This window comes from Pongo abelii, chromosome 3, assembly GCF_028885655.2.
Source record: "Pongo abelii isolate AG06213 chromosome 3, NHGRI_mPonAbe1-v2.0_pri, whole genome shotgun sequence".
NCBI classification, from domain to species: Eukaryota; Metazoa; Chordata; class Mammalia; order Primates; family Hominidae; genus Pongo; species Pongo abelii.
The window spans coordinates 99,506,433-99,521,524 of NC_071988.2; the positions used below are offsets into that span (position 1 = coordinate 99,506,433).

At 39.8% G+C, this 15,092-nt stretch overlaps 1 protein-coding gene across 5 annotated transcripts in view; it reads left to right on the forward strand.

Annotated features, from left to right (window-relative positions):
- The window catches only part of FRAS1 (Fraser extracellular matrix complex subunit 1), a 477,046-nt gene that overhangs the window by 207,065 nt on the left and 254,889 nt on the right, over positions 1 to 15,092 (forward strand). For all 5 annotated transcript variants that reach the window (XM_054554107.2, XM_054554103.2, XM_054554105.2 and 2 more), the window contains 4 exons: positions 7,477 to 7,566; positions 10,226 to 10,261; positions 11,652 to 11,799; positions 13,233 to 13,376. In XM_054554107.2, coding sequence (XP_054410082.1) covers positions 7,477 to 7,566; positions 10,226 to 10,261; positions 11,652 to 11,799; positions 13,233 to 13,376 — 418 coding nt within the window. The remainder of the gene's footprint in view (positions 1 to 7,476; positions 7,567 to 10,225; positions 10,262 to 11,651; positions 11,800 to 13,232; positions 13,377 to 15,092) is intronic.

Genomic DNA, 15,092 nt, shown 5'->3' on the forward strand with positions numbered 1-15,092 from the left:
TTCATTTTCATTTAACATGGTTTCTATACTTTTAAATATAATACAGGCCCCAAATTAAATACTAAATATTTAGAGAAACATTATCTTTCTTTTTTTTTTTTATCACAAACATTTTCAATTGTTTTCTCCATTAATTTGTTTTGTTATGCTTTTAGTTCTGGGGTACATGTGCACAACGTGCAGGTTTGTTACATATGTATACATGTGCCATGATGGTGTGCTGCACCCATTAACTCGTCATTTACATTAGGTATATCTCCTAATGCTATCCCTCCCCACTCCCACCACCCCACAACAGGCCCCGGTGTGTGATGTTCCCCTTCCTGTGTCCAAGTGTTCTCATTGTTCAATTCTCACCTGTGAGTGAGAACATGCAGTGTTTGTCTTTTTTGTCCTTGCGATCATTTGCTGAGAATGATGGATTCCAGCTTCACCATGTCCCTACAAAGGACATGAACTCATCCTTTTTATGCCTGCATAGTATTCCATGGTGTATATGTGCCACATTTTCTTAATCTAGTCTATTGTTGTTGGACATTTCGGTTGGTTACAAGTCTTTGCTATTGTGAATAGTGCCACAATAAACATACGCGTGCATGTGTCTTTATAGCAGCATGATTTATAATCCTTTGGGTATATACCCAGTAATGGGATGGCTGAGTCAAATGGTATTTCTAGTTCTAGATCCCTGAGGAATCGCCACACTGTCTTCTACAATGGTTGAACTATTTTACACTCCCACCAACAGTGTAAAAGTGTTCCTATTTCTCCACATCCTTTCCAGCACCTATTGTTTCCTGACTTTTTAATGATCACCATTCTTACTGGCATGAGATGGTATCTCATTGTGGTTTTGATTTGCATTTCTCTGATGGCCAGTGATGATGAGCATTTTTTCATGTGTTTGTTGGCTGCATAAATGTCTTCTTTTGAGAAGTGTCTGTTCATATCCTTCACCCACTTTTTCATGGGGTTGTTTTTTTCTTGTAAATTTGTTTGAGTTCATTGTAGATTCTGGATATTAGCCCTTTGTCAGATGAGTAGGTTGCAAACATTTTCTCCCATTCTGTATTTGCCTGTTCACTCTGATGGTAGTTTCTTTTGCTGTGCAGAAGCTTTTTAGTTTAATTAGATCCCATTTGTCAATTTTGGCTTTTGTTGCCATTGCTTTTGGTGTTTTAGACATGAAGTCCTTGCCCATGCCTATGTCCTGAATGGTATTGCCTAGGTTTTCTTCCAGGGTTTTTATGGTTTTAGGTCTACCATTTAAGTCTTTAATCCATCTTGAATTAATTTTTGTATAAGGTATAAGGAAGGGATCCAGTTTCAGCTTTCTACATATGGCTAGCCAGTTTTCCCAGCACCATTTATTAAATAGGGAATCCTTTCCCCATTGCTTGTTTTTGTCAGGTTTGTCAAAGATCAGATGGTTGTAGATGTGTGGTATTATTTCTGAGGGCTCTGTTCTGTTCCATCAGTCTATATCTCCGTTTTGGTACCAGTACCTTGCTGTTTTGGTTACTGTAGGCTTATAGTATAGTTTGAAGTCAGGTAGCATGATTCCTCCAGCTTTGTTCTTTTTGCTTAGGATTGTCTTGGCAATGCGGGCTCTTTTTTGGTTCCATATGAACTTTGAAGTAGTTTTTTCCAATTCTGTGAAGAAAGTCATTGGTAGCTTGATGGGGATGGCATTGAATCTATAAATTACCTTGGGCAGTATGGCCATTTTCACGATATTGATTCTTCCTATCCATGAGCACGGAATGTTCTTCCATTTGTTTGTGTCCTCTTTTATTTCGTTGAGCAGTGGTTTGTAGTTCTCCTTGAAGAGGTCCTTCATATCCCTTGTAAGTTGGATTCCTAGGTATTTTATTCTCTTTGAAGCAATTGTGAATGGGAGTTCACTCATGATTTGGCTCTCTGTTTGTCTGTTATTGGTGTATAAGAATGCTTGTGACTTTTGCACATTGATTTTGTATCCTGAGACTTTGCTGAAGTTCCTTATCAGCTTAAGGAGATTTTGGGCTGAGCCAATGGGGTTTTCTAAATATACAATCATCTCATCTGCAAACAGGGACAATTGGACTTCCTCTTTTTCTAGTTGAATACCCTTTATTTCTTTCTCCTGCCTGATTGCCCTGGCCAGAACTTCCAACACTAGGTTGAGTAGGAGTGGTGAGAGAGGGCATCCCTGTCTTGTGCCAGTTTTCAAAGGGAATGCTTCCAGTTTTTGCCCATTCAGGATGATATTGGCTGTGGGTTTGTCATAAATAGCTCTTAATATTCTCAGATACGTCCCGTCAATACCTAATTTATTGGGAGGTTTTAGCATGAAGGGTTGTTGAATTTTGTCAAAGGCCTTTTCTGTGTCTATTGAGATAATCATGTGGTTTTTGTCTTTGGTTCTTTTTATATGCTGGATTACGTTTATTGATTTGTGTATGTTGAACCAGCCTTGCATCCCAGGGATGAAGCCCACTTGATCATGGTGGATAAGCTTTTTGATGTGCTGCTGGATTCAGTTTGCCAGTATTTTATTGAGGATTTTTGCATTGACTTTCATCAGGGATATTGGTCTAAAATTCTCTTTTTTTGTCGTGTCTCTGCCAGGCTTTGTTATCAAGATGATGCTGGCCTCATAAAATGAGTTAGGGAGGATTCCTTCTTTTTCTATTGATTGGAATAGTTTCAGAAGGAATGGTACCAGCTCCTCCTTGTACCTCTGGTAGAATTCGGCTGTGAACCCATCTGGTCCTGGACTTTTTTTGGTTGGTAGACTATCAATTATTGCCTCAATTTCAGAGCCTGTTATTGGTCTATTCAGGGATTCAACTTCTTCCTGGTTTAGTCTTGGGAGGGTGTATGTGTCCAGGAATTTATCCATTTCTTCTAGATTTTCTAGTTGATTTGCATAGAGGTGTTTATAGTATTCTCTGATGGTAGTTTGTATTTCTGTGGGATCGGTGGTGATATCCCCTTTTTCATTTTTTATTGTGTCTACTTGATTCTTCTCTCTTTTCTTCTTTATTAGTCTTGCTAGCGGTCGATCAATTTTGTTGATCTTTTCAAAAAACCAGCTCCTGGATTCATTGATTTTTTTGAAGGGTTTTTTGTGTCTCTATCTCCTTCAGTTCTGCTCTGATCTTAGTTATTTCTTGCCTTCTGCTAGCTTTTGAATGTGTTTGCTCTTGCTTCTCTAGTTCTTTTAATTGTGATGTTAGGGTGTCAATTTTAGATCTTTCCTGCTTTCTCTTGTGGGCATTTAGTGCTATAAATTTCCCTCCCCACACTGCTTTCAATGTGTCCCAGAGATTCTGGTATGTTGTGTCTTTGTTCTTATTGGTTTCAAAGAACATCTTTATTTCTGCCTTCATTTTGTTATATACCCAGTAGGCATTCAGGAGCAGGTTGTTCAGTTTCCATGTAGTTGAGAGGTTTTGAGTGAGTTGCTTAATGCTGAGTTCTAGTTTGATTGCACTGTGGTCTGAGAGACAGTTTGTTATAATTTCTGTTCTTTTACATTGGCTGAGGAGTGCACTTCCAACTATGTGGTCAATTTTGGAAGAAGTGTGGTGTGGTGCTGAAAATAATGTATATTCTGTTGATTTGGGGTGGAGAGTTCTGTAGATGTCTATTAGGTCCGCTCAGTGCAGAGCTGAGTTCATTTCCTGGATATCCTTGTTAACTTTCTGTCTCGTTGATCTGTATAATGTTGACAGTGGGGTGTTAAAGTCGCCCATTATTATTGTGTGGGAGTGTAAGTCTCTTTGTATGTCTCTAAGGACTTGCTTTATGAATCTGGGTGCTCCTGTATTGGGTGCATATATATTTAGGATAGTTAGCTCTTCTTGTTGAATTGGTCCCTTTACCATTATGTAATGGCCTTGTTTGTCTCTTGATCTTTGTTTGTTTAAAGTCTGTTTTATCAGAGACTAGGATTGCAACCCCTGCCTTTTTTTGTTTTCCATTTGCTTGGTAGATCTTCCTCCATCCCTTTATTTTGAGCCTATGTGTGTCCCTGCACGTGAGATGGGTCTCCTGAATACAGAATACTGATGGGTCTTGACTCTTTATCCAATTTGTCAGTCTGTGTCTTTTAATTGGAGCATTTAGCCTATTTACATTTAATGTTAATACTGTTATGTGTGAATTTGATCGTTTCATTGTGATGTTAGCTGGTTATTTTGCTCGTTAGTTGATGCAGTTTCTTCCTAGCCTTGATGGTCTTTACAATTTGGCATGTTTTTGCAGTGGCTGGTACCAGTTGTTCCTTTCCATGTTTAGTGCTTCTTTCAGGAGCTCCTGTAAGGCAGGCCTGGTGGTGACAAAATCTCTCAGCATTTGCTTGTCTGTAAAGTATTTTATTTCTCCTTCACTTATGAAGCTTAGTTTGGCTGGATATGAAATTCTGGGTTGAAAATTCTTTTCTTTAAGAGTGTTGAATATTGGCCCCCACTCTCTTCTGGCTTGTAGAGTTTCTGTCAAGAGATCCGCTGTTAGTCTGACGGGCTTCCCTTTGTGGGTAACCCGACCTTTCTGTCTGGCTGCCCTTAATATTTTTTCCTCCATTTCAACTTTGGTGAATCTGACAATTATGTGTCTTGGAGTTGCTCTTCTCGAGGAGTATCTTTGTGGCATTTTTTGTGTTTCCTGAATTTGAATATTGGCCTGCCTTGCTAGGTTGGGGACGTTCTCCTGGATAATATCCTGCAGAGTGTTTTCCAATTTGGTTCCATTTTCCCCGTCACTTTCAGGTACACCAATCAGACGTAGATTTGGTCTTTTCACATAGTCCCATATTTCTTGGAGGCTTTGTTCGTTTCTTTTTACTCTTTTTTTCTCTAAACTTCTCTTCTCACTTCGTTTCATTCATTTGATCTTCAATCACTGACACCCTTTCTTCAAGTTGATCGAATCGGCTACTGAGGCTTGTGTATTTGTCACGTATTTCTCGTGCCATGGTTTTCAGCTCCATCCGGTCATTTAAGGACTTGTCTACACTGGTTATTCTAGTTAGCCATTCATCTAATCTTTTTTCAAGGTTTTTATCTTCTTTGCAGTGGATTTGAACTTCCTCCTTTAGCTCAGAGAAGTTTGATCCTCTGAAGCCTTCTTCTCTCAGCTCTTCAAAGTCATTCTCCATCCAGCTTTGTTCCATTGCTGGCAAGGAGCTGCATTCCTTTGGAGGGGGAGAGGCTCTCTCATTTTTAGAATTTGCAGCTTTACTGCTCTGTTTTTTCCCCATCTTTGTGGTTTTATCTACCTTTGGTTTTTGTTGATGGTGATGAACAGGTGGGGTTTTGGTGTGGATGTCCTTTCTGTTTGTTAGTTTTCCTTCTAACAGTCAGGAACCTCAGCTGCAGGTCTGTTGGATTTTGCTGGAGGTCCACTCCAGACCCTGTTTGCCTGGGTATCAGCAGCGGAGGCTGTAGAACAGCCGATATTGGTGAACAGCAAATGTTGCTGCCTGATCGTTCCTCTGGAAGTTTTGTCTCAGAGGAGTACCCGGCTGTGTGAGGTGTCAGTCTCCCCATACTGGGGGGTGCCTCCCAGTTAGGCTACTCAGGGGTCAGGGACCCACTTGAGGAGGCAGTCTGTCTGTTCTCAGATGTCCAGCTGCATGCTGTGAGAACCACTACTCTCTTCAAAGCTGTCAGACAGGGACATTTAAGTCTGCAGAGGTTTCTGCTGCCTTTTGTTTGGCTATGCCCTGCCCCTAGAGGTGGAGCCTACAGAGGCAGGCAGGCCTCCTTGAGCTGTGGTGGGCTCCACCCAGTTCTAGCTTCCTGGCTGCTTTGTTTACCTACTCAAGCCCCAGCAATGGCAGGCGCTCCTCCCCCAGCCTCGCTGCTGCCTTGCAGTTCCATCTCAGACTGCTGTGCTAGCAATGAGTGAGGCTCCCTGGGCGTGGGACCCTCCGAGCCAGGCACGGGATATAATCTCCTGGTGTGCCGTTTGCTAAGACTATTGGAAAAGTGCAGTATTAGGGTGGGAGTGACCCGATCTTCCAGATGCCATCTGTCACAGCTTCCCTTGGCTAGGAAAGGGAATTCCCTGACCAGTTGCACTTCCCTGGTGAGGCAATGCCTTGCCCTGCTTCGGCTCACGCTCGGTGGGCTGCACCCATTGTCCTGCACCCGCTGTCTGACCCAGTTCTCACCCCAGTGAGATGAACCCAGTACCTCAGTTGGAAATGCAGAAATCACCTGTCTTCTGTGTCGCTCACGCTGGGAGCTGTAGACTGGAGCTATTCCTATTTAGCCATGTTGGAACCGCCCCCCCATTCTTTAGAAAGTAGATATGTCTTTTGAAAGTGAAAAGTGCTTTAAAGAATACTCTTTAGGCTACAGATATTATATGTTAGTGTAGAATACTAACATATAGATCAGATGTTAGTGTATACACATGAAAAACTGCAGATTTTCTGGGAGACGGGACTTCAGTGGAATTACACTTTCTAAATTATAGAATTGCAAATTATTTACATTTTTACAGCAAGCATTTATTATTTTGTAAAAAAATAAAAATTTTAAAATTATTGATATTGGGAAATAAAATTGATAAACTTGGAAAGTTAAAAATCTACCCTGCAAACGTGGCAGGGTAGATAAATTAAAATTATTCCTCTTATAATTTTTTTTTTTTTTTTTTGAGACAGAGTCTCTCTCGGTCACCCAGGTTGGAGTGCAGTGGCGCGATCTTGGCTCACTGCAAGCTCTGCCTCCCAGGTTAACACCATTCTCCTGCCTCAGCCTCCCAAGTAGCTGAGACTACAGGTGCCCTCCACTGCCCCCGGCTAATTTTTTGTATTTTCTGTAAAGACGGGGTTTCACCATGGTCTCGATCTCCTGACCTCGTGATCCGCCCACCTTGGCCTCCCAAAGTGCTGGGATTACAGGCATGATCCACCGTGCCCAGCCATCCTCTTATTATTTTAAGAATAGTTTTGATATGAGTTGGCTAACAGTAAGAGTTTCAGAATATTGAGTGAAATTTAGTTTTCTACTGCTTAATTTATGCTTAAGACTACATCTGTGCATAAAGGGATGCATCTGATTTTGTATTCAGGGAAAAGTGGTGGTTTGATTTGAGCACTGTTAATGAAACAAAAGTCACAAATTGTATGTTTAAGGTAATGTGATCCTTTTCTGAAACTCATAACTTTCCTAGACTATAACATTAACCTTGGTCATCCTTCTTATTCATGTGAGTTCCTGGTCATGGGTAGAAAATTATGGAGGGATCAGAGCATAACAGATCATAACAGGAAAGAAAAAGCACACGGAGGAGTGTGCTGTGTGGACTACACTTCCCATAGGAAGACAGCACGGGGGGAGATGAAACAGGGAGAGGGCCAGAGCCAATGGTGTGCCAGGGTTTCTCATTCCAGTCAGGGAACCCAACTGCTTCGCAATTTAGCCCTGCTACCTGGAGATGTTAATTTGATATGTGCCACTGCAACCCTTATTTCTACAGGGTGAAGAATTAATTCACTTAGATGGAAAGTGTTGTCCTGAATGCATTTCAAGGAATGGTTATTGTGTTTATGAAGAAAACGGAGAATTCGTGAGTATCAGGCTCATAACGGAAGATGATTTCAAATTAATTCAAAATTAATCTAATGAGGGGACATTACCTTCTTGTTTCTTTTACCCATTCATTTGTTCAACAAATGTTATTGTACACCTACTGTGCAACAGGCTCTGGGGACACAGAAGGGAATACAACAGGCAGAGTTCCTCCTCTCTTGGTGGGGCATACTTTGTAGTATAGGGACACAGAAAACACACACACACATCTCCCACACATACTACACATCAGGTGCTGATGAGCACTACATAGAAGAATAAAGCAGTGCAAGCGGGCTAGACAGTAGCTGCACAGGACGACGGGGTGTGGGGGATGTGTTCCTTTACATAAAATGGCGAGGAGGTTTCCCTTACAGAAAACTTTGAGCAGAGCCTGAAGGGAGGGAGCCGCATGGATGTCTAGGAGGAAACATACCAGGAATAGGGATCAGGAAATGCAAAGGCACTGAGACGCAAGTGTGTTTGGCATGTTCAAGAAATTGGAGTCTGGTAGGAACTTAGTGAATGAGGGAGAAAGGCATTGGCCATGAGGTCTAGTTAGTAGCCTGGAGGCCACAGTCTTTTACCCTGAGGCAAATGGGAGCTGCTGTGGAGTTTTGAGCAGAAGAGCGCTGGGCTCTCACTTAACTCATGAAAGGACCACTTTGGCTGCTGCATGGGTGAGTGACAGAAGGAAATGAGACTGGAAGTAGGCAACCTGGTTGCTGGGGTTTTGTAATGGTCCAGGCAAATGGCAATGGTGGCTTGGTCTAGGCAGGAAGTGGTGCATTTGGTAAAAAGTGAACAGGCTCTAGATTTATTTTGCAGGTAGCAGTGACAGGATTTTGTTTGATTAGATGAGGGGCAAAACTCTATTTACTAAGGTTTTATTTTGCCCTGTGTCTGCACTTTTTTATTACCTAAAGGAAATATATTTATCTTAATCTTTTCAAATTTTCCTTATTTATGTAGCCCATATTTTTCATGTTGGGTATTGGAATGTTTATAAATTCATTATATTTTTAAAAATATGCCAGTTGATCATAAAAACAACTGCTTCTTTGACCAGTCAGAATAGGATTACAGTAGTCCCCACTTACCACAGAATATGTGCCAAGGCCCCCAGTGGATGCTCGAAACTGTGAATAGTACTGATCCTGATTGGCATCAATTGAAACAAATTTCTGTTCATGTTTTCCACCGACACAGTTAATGTCTTTTCCATCTTAACTAGCCACTTATCACACACTATGGCTGTAACTTTCACAGTTTGAGATGCAGCAGCAGAACTAGCACAAATTTGTTTTTACTTCTTCACAATTTCATAGAAAGATTTATTCTTACCTTAGACCTTAACAACCTCGCATAATTTTTTCTTTTCTTATTAAGTCAAGAACTTTCATCTCTTCACTTAAAGGAAATACTTTGCAGCTTCCCTTTGGCATAGCCAAGTTGCCAGCATCACTACTCTTGGATTTTGGACATTATTATGTAAAATAAGATTTACTTGAACATAAGCACTGTGATACTGAGACAGTGGCTCTGATAACCAAGATGGCTACTGAATAACTGGTGGGTGGCATCTACGGCGTGGATATGCTGGACAAAGGAAGGACTCAGGTCCTGGGCAAGATGGAGCAGGGCAACTTGAGATTTTTGTCACCCTACTTAGAATGGCATGCAATTAAAAACTGATGAATTTTTTTATTTCTTGGATTTTCCATTTAGTATTTTCCCAACATAGTTGACTGGGGTTAACTGAAACTGCAGGAAGTGAAACATGTATATGAATTAGGGGTAAGGAGTTTGACTGGTAAACTGATTCCTCCACACTTTTTTTTTTTTTTTTTTTGATTTGGGTAAATTACATCTGTCAACCTTCCAGTGTTTCTGTACATTCTGGGGAGGCAGTATTGTGTAGTGTTAATAGTGCAGGCTCTAGGTTCAAATCTCTACTTTGCTGTGTACTGTAATCTTCAGCAAGTTACTTAATCCTCAGTGTAAACTAGAGATAACAATAGTACTTACCTCATGAGGCTGTAGAGATGTTATGTGTGAAGCACTTAGAACAGTGCTTTCTTGCCACATTTTTTAAAAAGATGAAAACATTGGCATTATTATTATTTTGCTGTTGGCATTGTTTCCTAGTGGTAGATCACACTTTAGTCATCCTCATTTCTTAAGAATTTAGGAGGTTTTAAAGCCTCCCTATAAATGTTGAATTTATATTTTCTCAATCATAGTACCAATTTTCCTACTCATTTTTGGAGATAAATTAAATTCAGTGAAATTAAATAAAACGAAGTTATTTTAAATAAGTTCAAATCTCCATCATGCTCTGGCACCATGCAAAATTCAAGAATTTGCCCTTGCAAGTTTAGGTCCCTTGACCATAAAGTCCTTAGTATTGAGGGGAATTGAAACCAAGTACTCAGGCACAAAGTGAGAATTCAGAAATATTTTCTAGGCATGTTGTTTTCACCTCAGAGTAGTATGCTTTTCTTGTTCTTTATAAGATAGATTTCATCTCTATTCATAACCAATGAATAAAGTTGCATGTTCCTTGGGAAAAAATGGATAACTCCTAATGAAAAAATAAAATAATCAGCCTAATGGTGTTTTTAGTGCATAATAAAGACATTTCTCTTTGTTCCTAGGTGTCCTCAAATGCTAGTGAAGTTAAACATATTCCAGTAAGTATAGCTTTTTAACTTGCATGTAGATCATTATAAAATTGTTTTATGTAATGATCTGCATGAAATATCATGGAGAAACTTAGTACCTTAGTATTTTTAACAGCCACATTTGATGGCGCTATGATCAGGAATTAAGAATCTTAATGATAACTCAGATTTTGATGCATTGAACTTTTGCTCTTTTCTTTAGCCAGTTGTTTTATGCAGTTGATAATTAATACTTCTCTAACCACAGGCTCCTACATAGATTTTTTCCCTTTCTTGTGATATTTTTCTCTCCCTGATTCTTTTCTGGCCTAGAAAACTCAGTTTAACCATCAGTAGAGCTTTATGTACTGCAAAGTGCTGAAGAAAGAGCTTGTTGGGTTTGCAAGCATTCATTCCCCAAACAATCCCGAGTTTATTCTCTCCAGGTTGTCTACAGGACAATGTTATATGGTTTCTTTCAAAGGGAAAATGCAAGCGTTTAATACAGCAATCTTACAATAAGGGGTCTGATCTTGAGACGGGTCCGCTTTCAAATGGAAGAAAAGCACTTCTGCCTTCTCAAGATAGTATTGCTCAGTTTTCTAACACTTAATGTTCATTCTGCTGAATACCGTCACATTAATTGTTTGAAATGTTTAATGTCTGTTGGCTTAATAAGCGTTTTATAAAATTGTTACTTTAAAATCTGCTCTTCTGTTTTCTCCTGTTTCACCTCTCTCATCACCCCAATACCTTCTGGTAAGAACCTCTGTCTCTTTCCTGTGAGCAAAAATGAATTGTTCTTTACAATTCAATTTGGATTCTCTGCCGACTACTAATGTTTATTTTCGTAATTTGCTTGGCTGAAAAAGGTATTTTAGTGTGTGAAAGCTTAGGGCACATCTACAGCCCATTAAAAGTAGGTCTGCAAAAGTTTTAATTTTTAGAATATAATGACTCAACTGTTAACTCTTACAGTGGTAACCATAAGGAAATTCAGGTTTTTAACCAAGCGTCCCACTGTTATTTTAGAGATTGTATTTAACTCACCTGCTAATCACCAGGTACATAGTAATCTCCTTTGATGTTTTTGGTGAAAGAGGCTGAGAAACAAGTTTTAAACGCCTTTTACATATTCTGTTAGTCCTAGAATACTTTCACAGCTTATCTCTGAGTGTGCCTAAAATCTTTCGGCTGGTGCTCTACATTGAAATAAACCCATTATGAACAAAGAAAGATAAATTCTGTGTTTTAAATTTAGGACTCTTTTGCTATTGTTCTATTTCAGAGTTAGATTTGGCAGAGTACTGATTAGCTGCCTTCACTTTGTTCTTATGGAAATTGTAAGTTCTTCAGTAGCAAGCTCTCTTCAGAATTACTGCATCCTGATGACAATGCTGTTCTTCACTTTTTTACGTAGGAGGGAGAGAAGTGGGAAGATGGCCCTTGCAAGGTGTGTGAGTGCCGAGGGGCTCAGGTAACTTGCTACGAGCCCTCTTGCCCACCATGTCCAGTGGGCACACTGGCCTTAGAGGTGAAGGGACAGTGCTGTCCAGACTGCACATCAGGTGGGTCCATGTCTTCTCTGCTTCTACTGAGATAGTTTTACTGTCAAAAAGCTCAGAGATCCTCTTCCCCACCCCCTTGCTTCTTTTTTTTTTTTTTTTTTCTCAGTTAACCAATGGGTTTGTTTGTTTCTTCATAATTTTTCTAACAAATGATGCTAATTAATCTTTGTCTGTGTAATTGCCAAACTCAACAGATTATGAGCATGTGACCTTGGGCAAGTCATTGACCGTCTTTAAACCTTAATTTTCTTGTTGATAAAATATGCCTTACGTATCTTGCAAAATTATTGTGAAAATCAAACAACATGTTTGAAGACTTGTAAAGGTAAATCTGTCTTCCATTGTTCAAAATATAAGAATAATTTCTCAACGTTTGTTATGGGTGTTCTTTGTTCTTAAGGTGAGCTGTTGAACAGATGGTTCCTTTTGGAGTTCTCAAATGGGTTTTTAAAGTTTAAAGACTCAGTTTTTTCCAAAACATAATTTTATCTACTTGTTCTGCAATTCTGCTTTCAAATCACCTGGGGTTGAATTAGTTCCAGTTAATAATTGTTGGCAGGCACTGGAGTTGCTCTGGTTGAGTAGTAGTTTGCCTATAAGCTTAGTCTCTCTTGGAGAAGTGGCATTTTCTTCCATTCGTATTTCATAATTAATTATTTTCATTCATGGGCCATAATTTTCATATTGGCCGTTGCTCTTGTTGTACTCAACTTATTTTGGCTAATTGCAGTATTTTTCTGAAGAGTTTATCAAGGAAAAAGCAAAGCAACTTTATGGCTTAATTATGTTACCTTCACCAAAGTGGCTCTCTGGGCTTTCCAAAACAAACATTTAGCATATTATTGTGCACTATATATTGAAAATCAGGTCCTTGACAACTTCAAAACCTGAAAAAAGAAGTCCCTTGCTGATAATTACCACTAAATTCGGTGATAACCCCAATTACTGAAAATGAGATTTGAAATTTTGGAGAAAAAGAAGAAAATGGGGTGCATTTTTCTTAGATAAAAATAACTATTTTTCAACATTGTGGGTTTTATGTCTGAACTGTTTGTACATGTCGAAGCTTAAGAAGAACATCGGAGGTATCATAAATTATTGAATCTGTTTAAATAATACATTATGGAAGTAGTCATTCCTGTTTCTTGAAGTATTCCGGCAGGTAGAGGCTGTTCTTTTAGTATCTTCATGTTGGGGCTATGGGAGACAGTGATGAATTTCAGACAAGGAATACTTCCTTGCAATCTTGCATTGAAATGCATTTTTTTTTTTTTTTTTTTTGCTATTTAGGAGGCTTTTTCCTAAGTCCCACAGTTTTCTGTTCTTCATGTTCTATGTAATGCTACACACCTTGTAGATTCTTTTCTGAAGGGTGTAAGAGAAATAATAGATGGAGTTCACAGAGTTCTCCCCTTCTTTGTCCTTGATTTCAGTTCATTGCCATCCAGATTGTTTGACATGCTCTCAGTCTCCAGACCACTGTGACCTCTGCCAAGATCCTACCAAGTTACTGCAGAATGGACGGTGTGTGCACAGCTGTGGACTGGGTTTTTACCAAGCTGGCAGTCTCTGTTTAGGTATGGCTCCGAGTGGACAACCCAGAGGTGGTGGTATGTGGGAGGTAGATTCATCAAAGGTTGTGATTCTTAAACTGAGGCTCAGTATTGTCAAGGAGGGGGTCATGCATGCAGCATGTTTTTGAGATGCACAACGTCTAAAAACCTCTAGAAGGTAGTAATGTCATCTATAGGTTACTTGCCCTCTCTACCTGCAGGTCTCTTTTTCTGACATTTTATAGGTATTTTGGTGCTTATTGGAAAACAGGTGATGTGGAGGTTGTTAGGTAGTCATAGTTGAATATTTTTATTTTTGAAGACTTTCAAGGATAGTAATATCATCAGGATACCTGGGCTCATTTCTTAAAACACTCAATTAATCCGGGATAGAAACTTAGAATTGACATAGACTTTCGAGATCATTTACTACAACTTTCTAATTTTGCAAATGGGGAACCTGTGGGCCAGAGAAATTAACCAACTTGCTCCATATTAAACAGATAGTTGGTAATAGAGCTTATCTCTTATGGGCTACCAGAGGATCCAGAATGGGTTTATGTGCATTTCTGGATGCTACATCTGAGAAGGAGACCTTACTTGGGAGAGTTGACTTGGTTGATGTCAAATCCTAGTTACTATTCCCCTTATTTCTGACTTATGATGTTAATTATCGATTTAAAAGTGTGTAATTAGCCAGGTGTGGTGGCACACACCTGTAGTCCCAGCTATTCGGGAGGCTGAGGCAGGAGAATCTCTTGAACCCTGGAGGTGGAGGTCGCAGTGAGCCGAGATTGCGCCACTGCATTCCAGCCTGGGTGACAGAGTGAGACTCCGTTTCAAAAAAAAAGAAAAAAAAAGTGTGTAGGTTCATACCTGGCTGTGAATATTTAACCTCTCTCTGCTTCCATATTCTTTTTTTTTAATTTGAGATGGAGTCTCACTCTGTCACCCAGGCTGGAGTGCGGTGGCATGGTCTCGGCTCACCGCAACTTCCACCTCCCGGGTGCAAGCAATTCTCCCTGCCTCAGCCACCTGAGTAGCTGAGATTACAGGCATCTGCCACCATACCAGCTAATTTTCATATTTTTAGTAGAGATAGGGTTGCCATGTTGGCCAGGCTGGTCTCAAACTCCTGGACTCAAGTGATCCACCCACCTATGCCTCCCAAAGTGCTGGATTACAGGTGTGAGCCACTGCCACCTGGTATCTTCCACATTCTTATCTATAAAGTGAGGGTAATTCCAGTACCTTCCTCAGAGGGTGGTTATAAGGATCAAGTGTTTTAATACAGGTTAAGTGCCTAGACTGATGTCTAGGATACAGCCAAGGATTAATAAGAGTTAGCTGCTTTTATTATTTTTGTAATTATTCACTCCTCCATACTTTCTTTCCTAATTCACATAATCTTCAACCTTTTTGAAAGTTACTTTTATCTCTTTCATACAGTATTAGTGGAAAAGGGGCAAGAGATCTTCTTGCTAAAAGGTTGAGTGACAAAGATATTGGGGGCCATTGGATAAGAGGAAAAGAACATAGACTTCTGAGCCAAACTGCTTGGTTTCAAATGCCAGCCTCATGTGACCATGGGCAAGTTGTTTAATCTCCCTGAGTCTGTTCCTCATCTGTAAAGTTGGGATTAATAATATCTACCTCCTAGGGTTGTTGTGAGAATTAAATGAATTCATATACGTAAAGCACTTCAAACAGTGGCTGACATGAACTGTGTGCTATACAGAT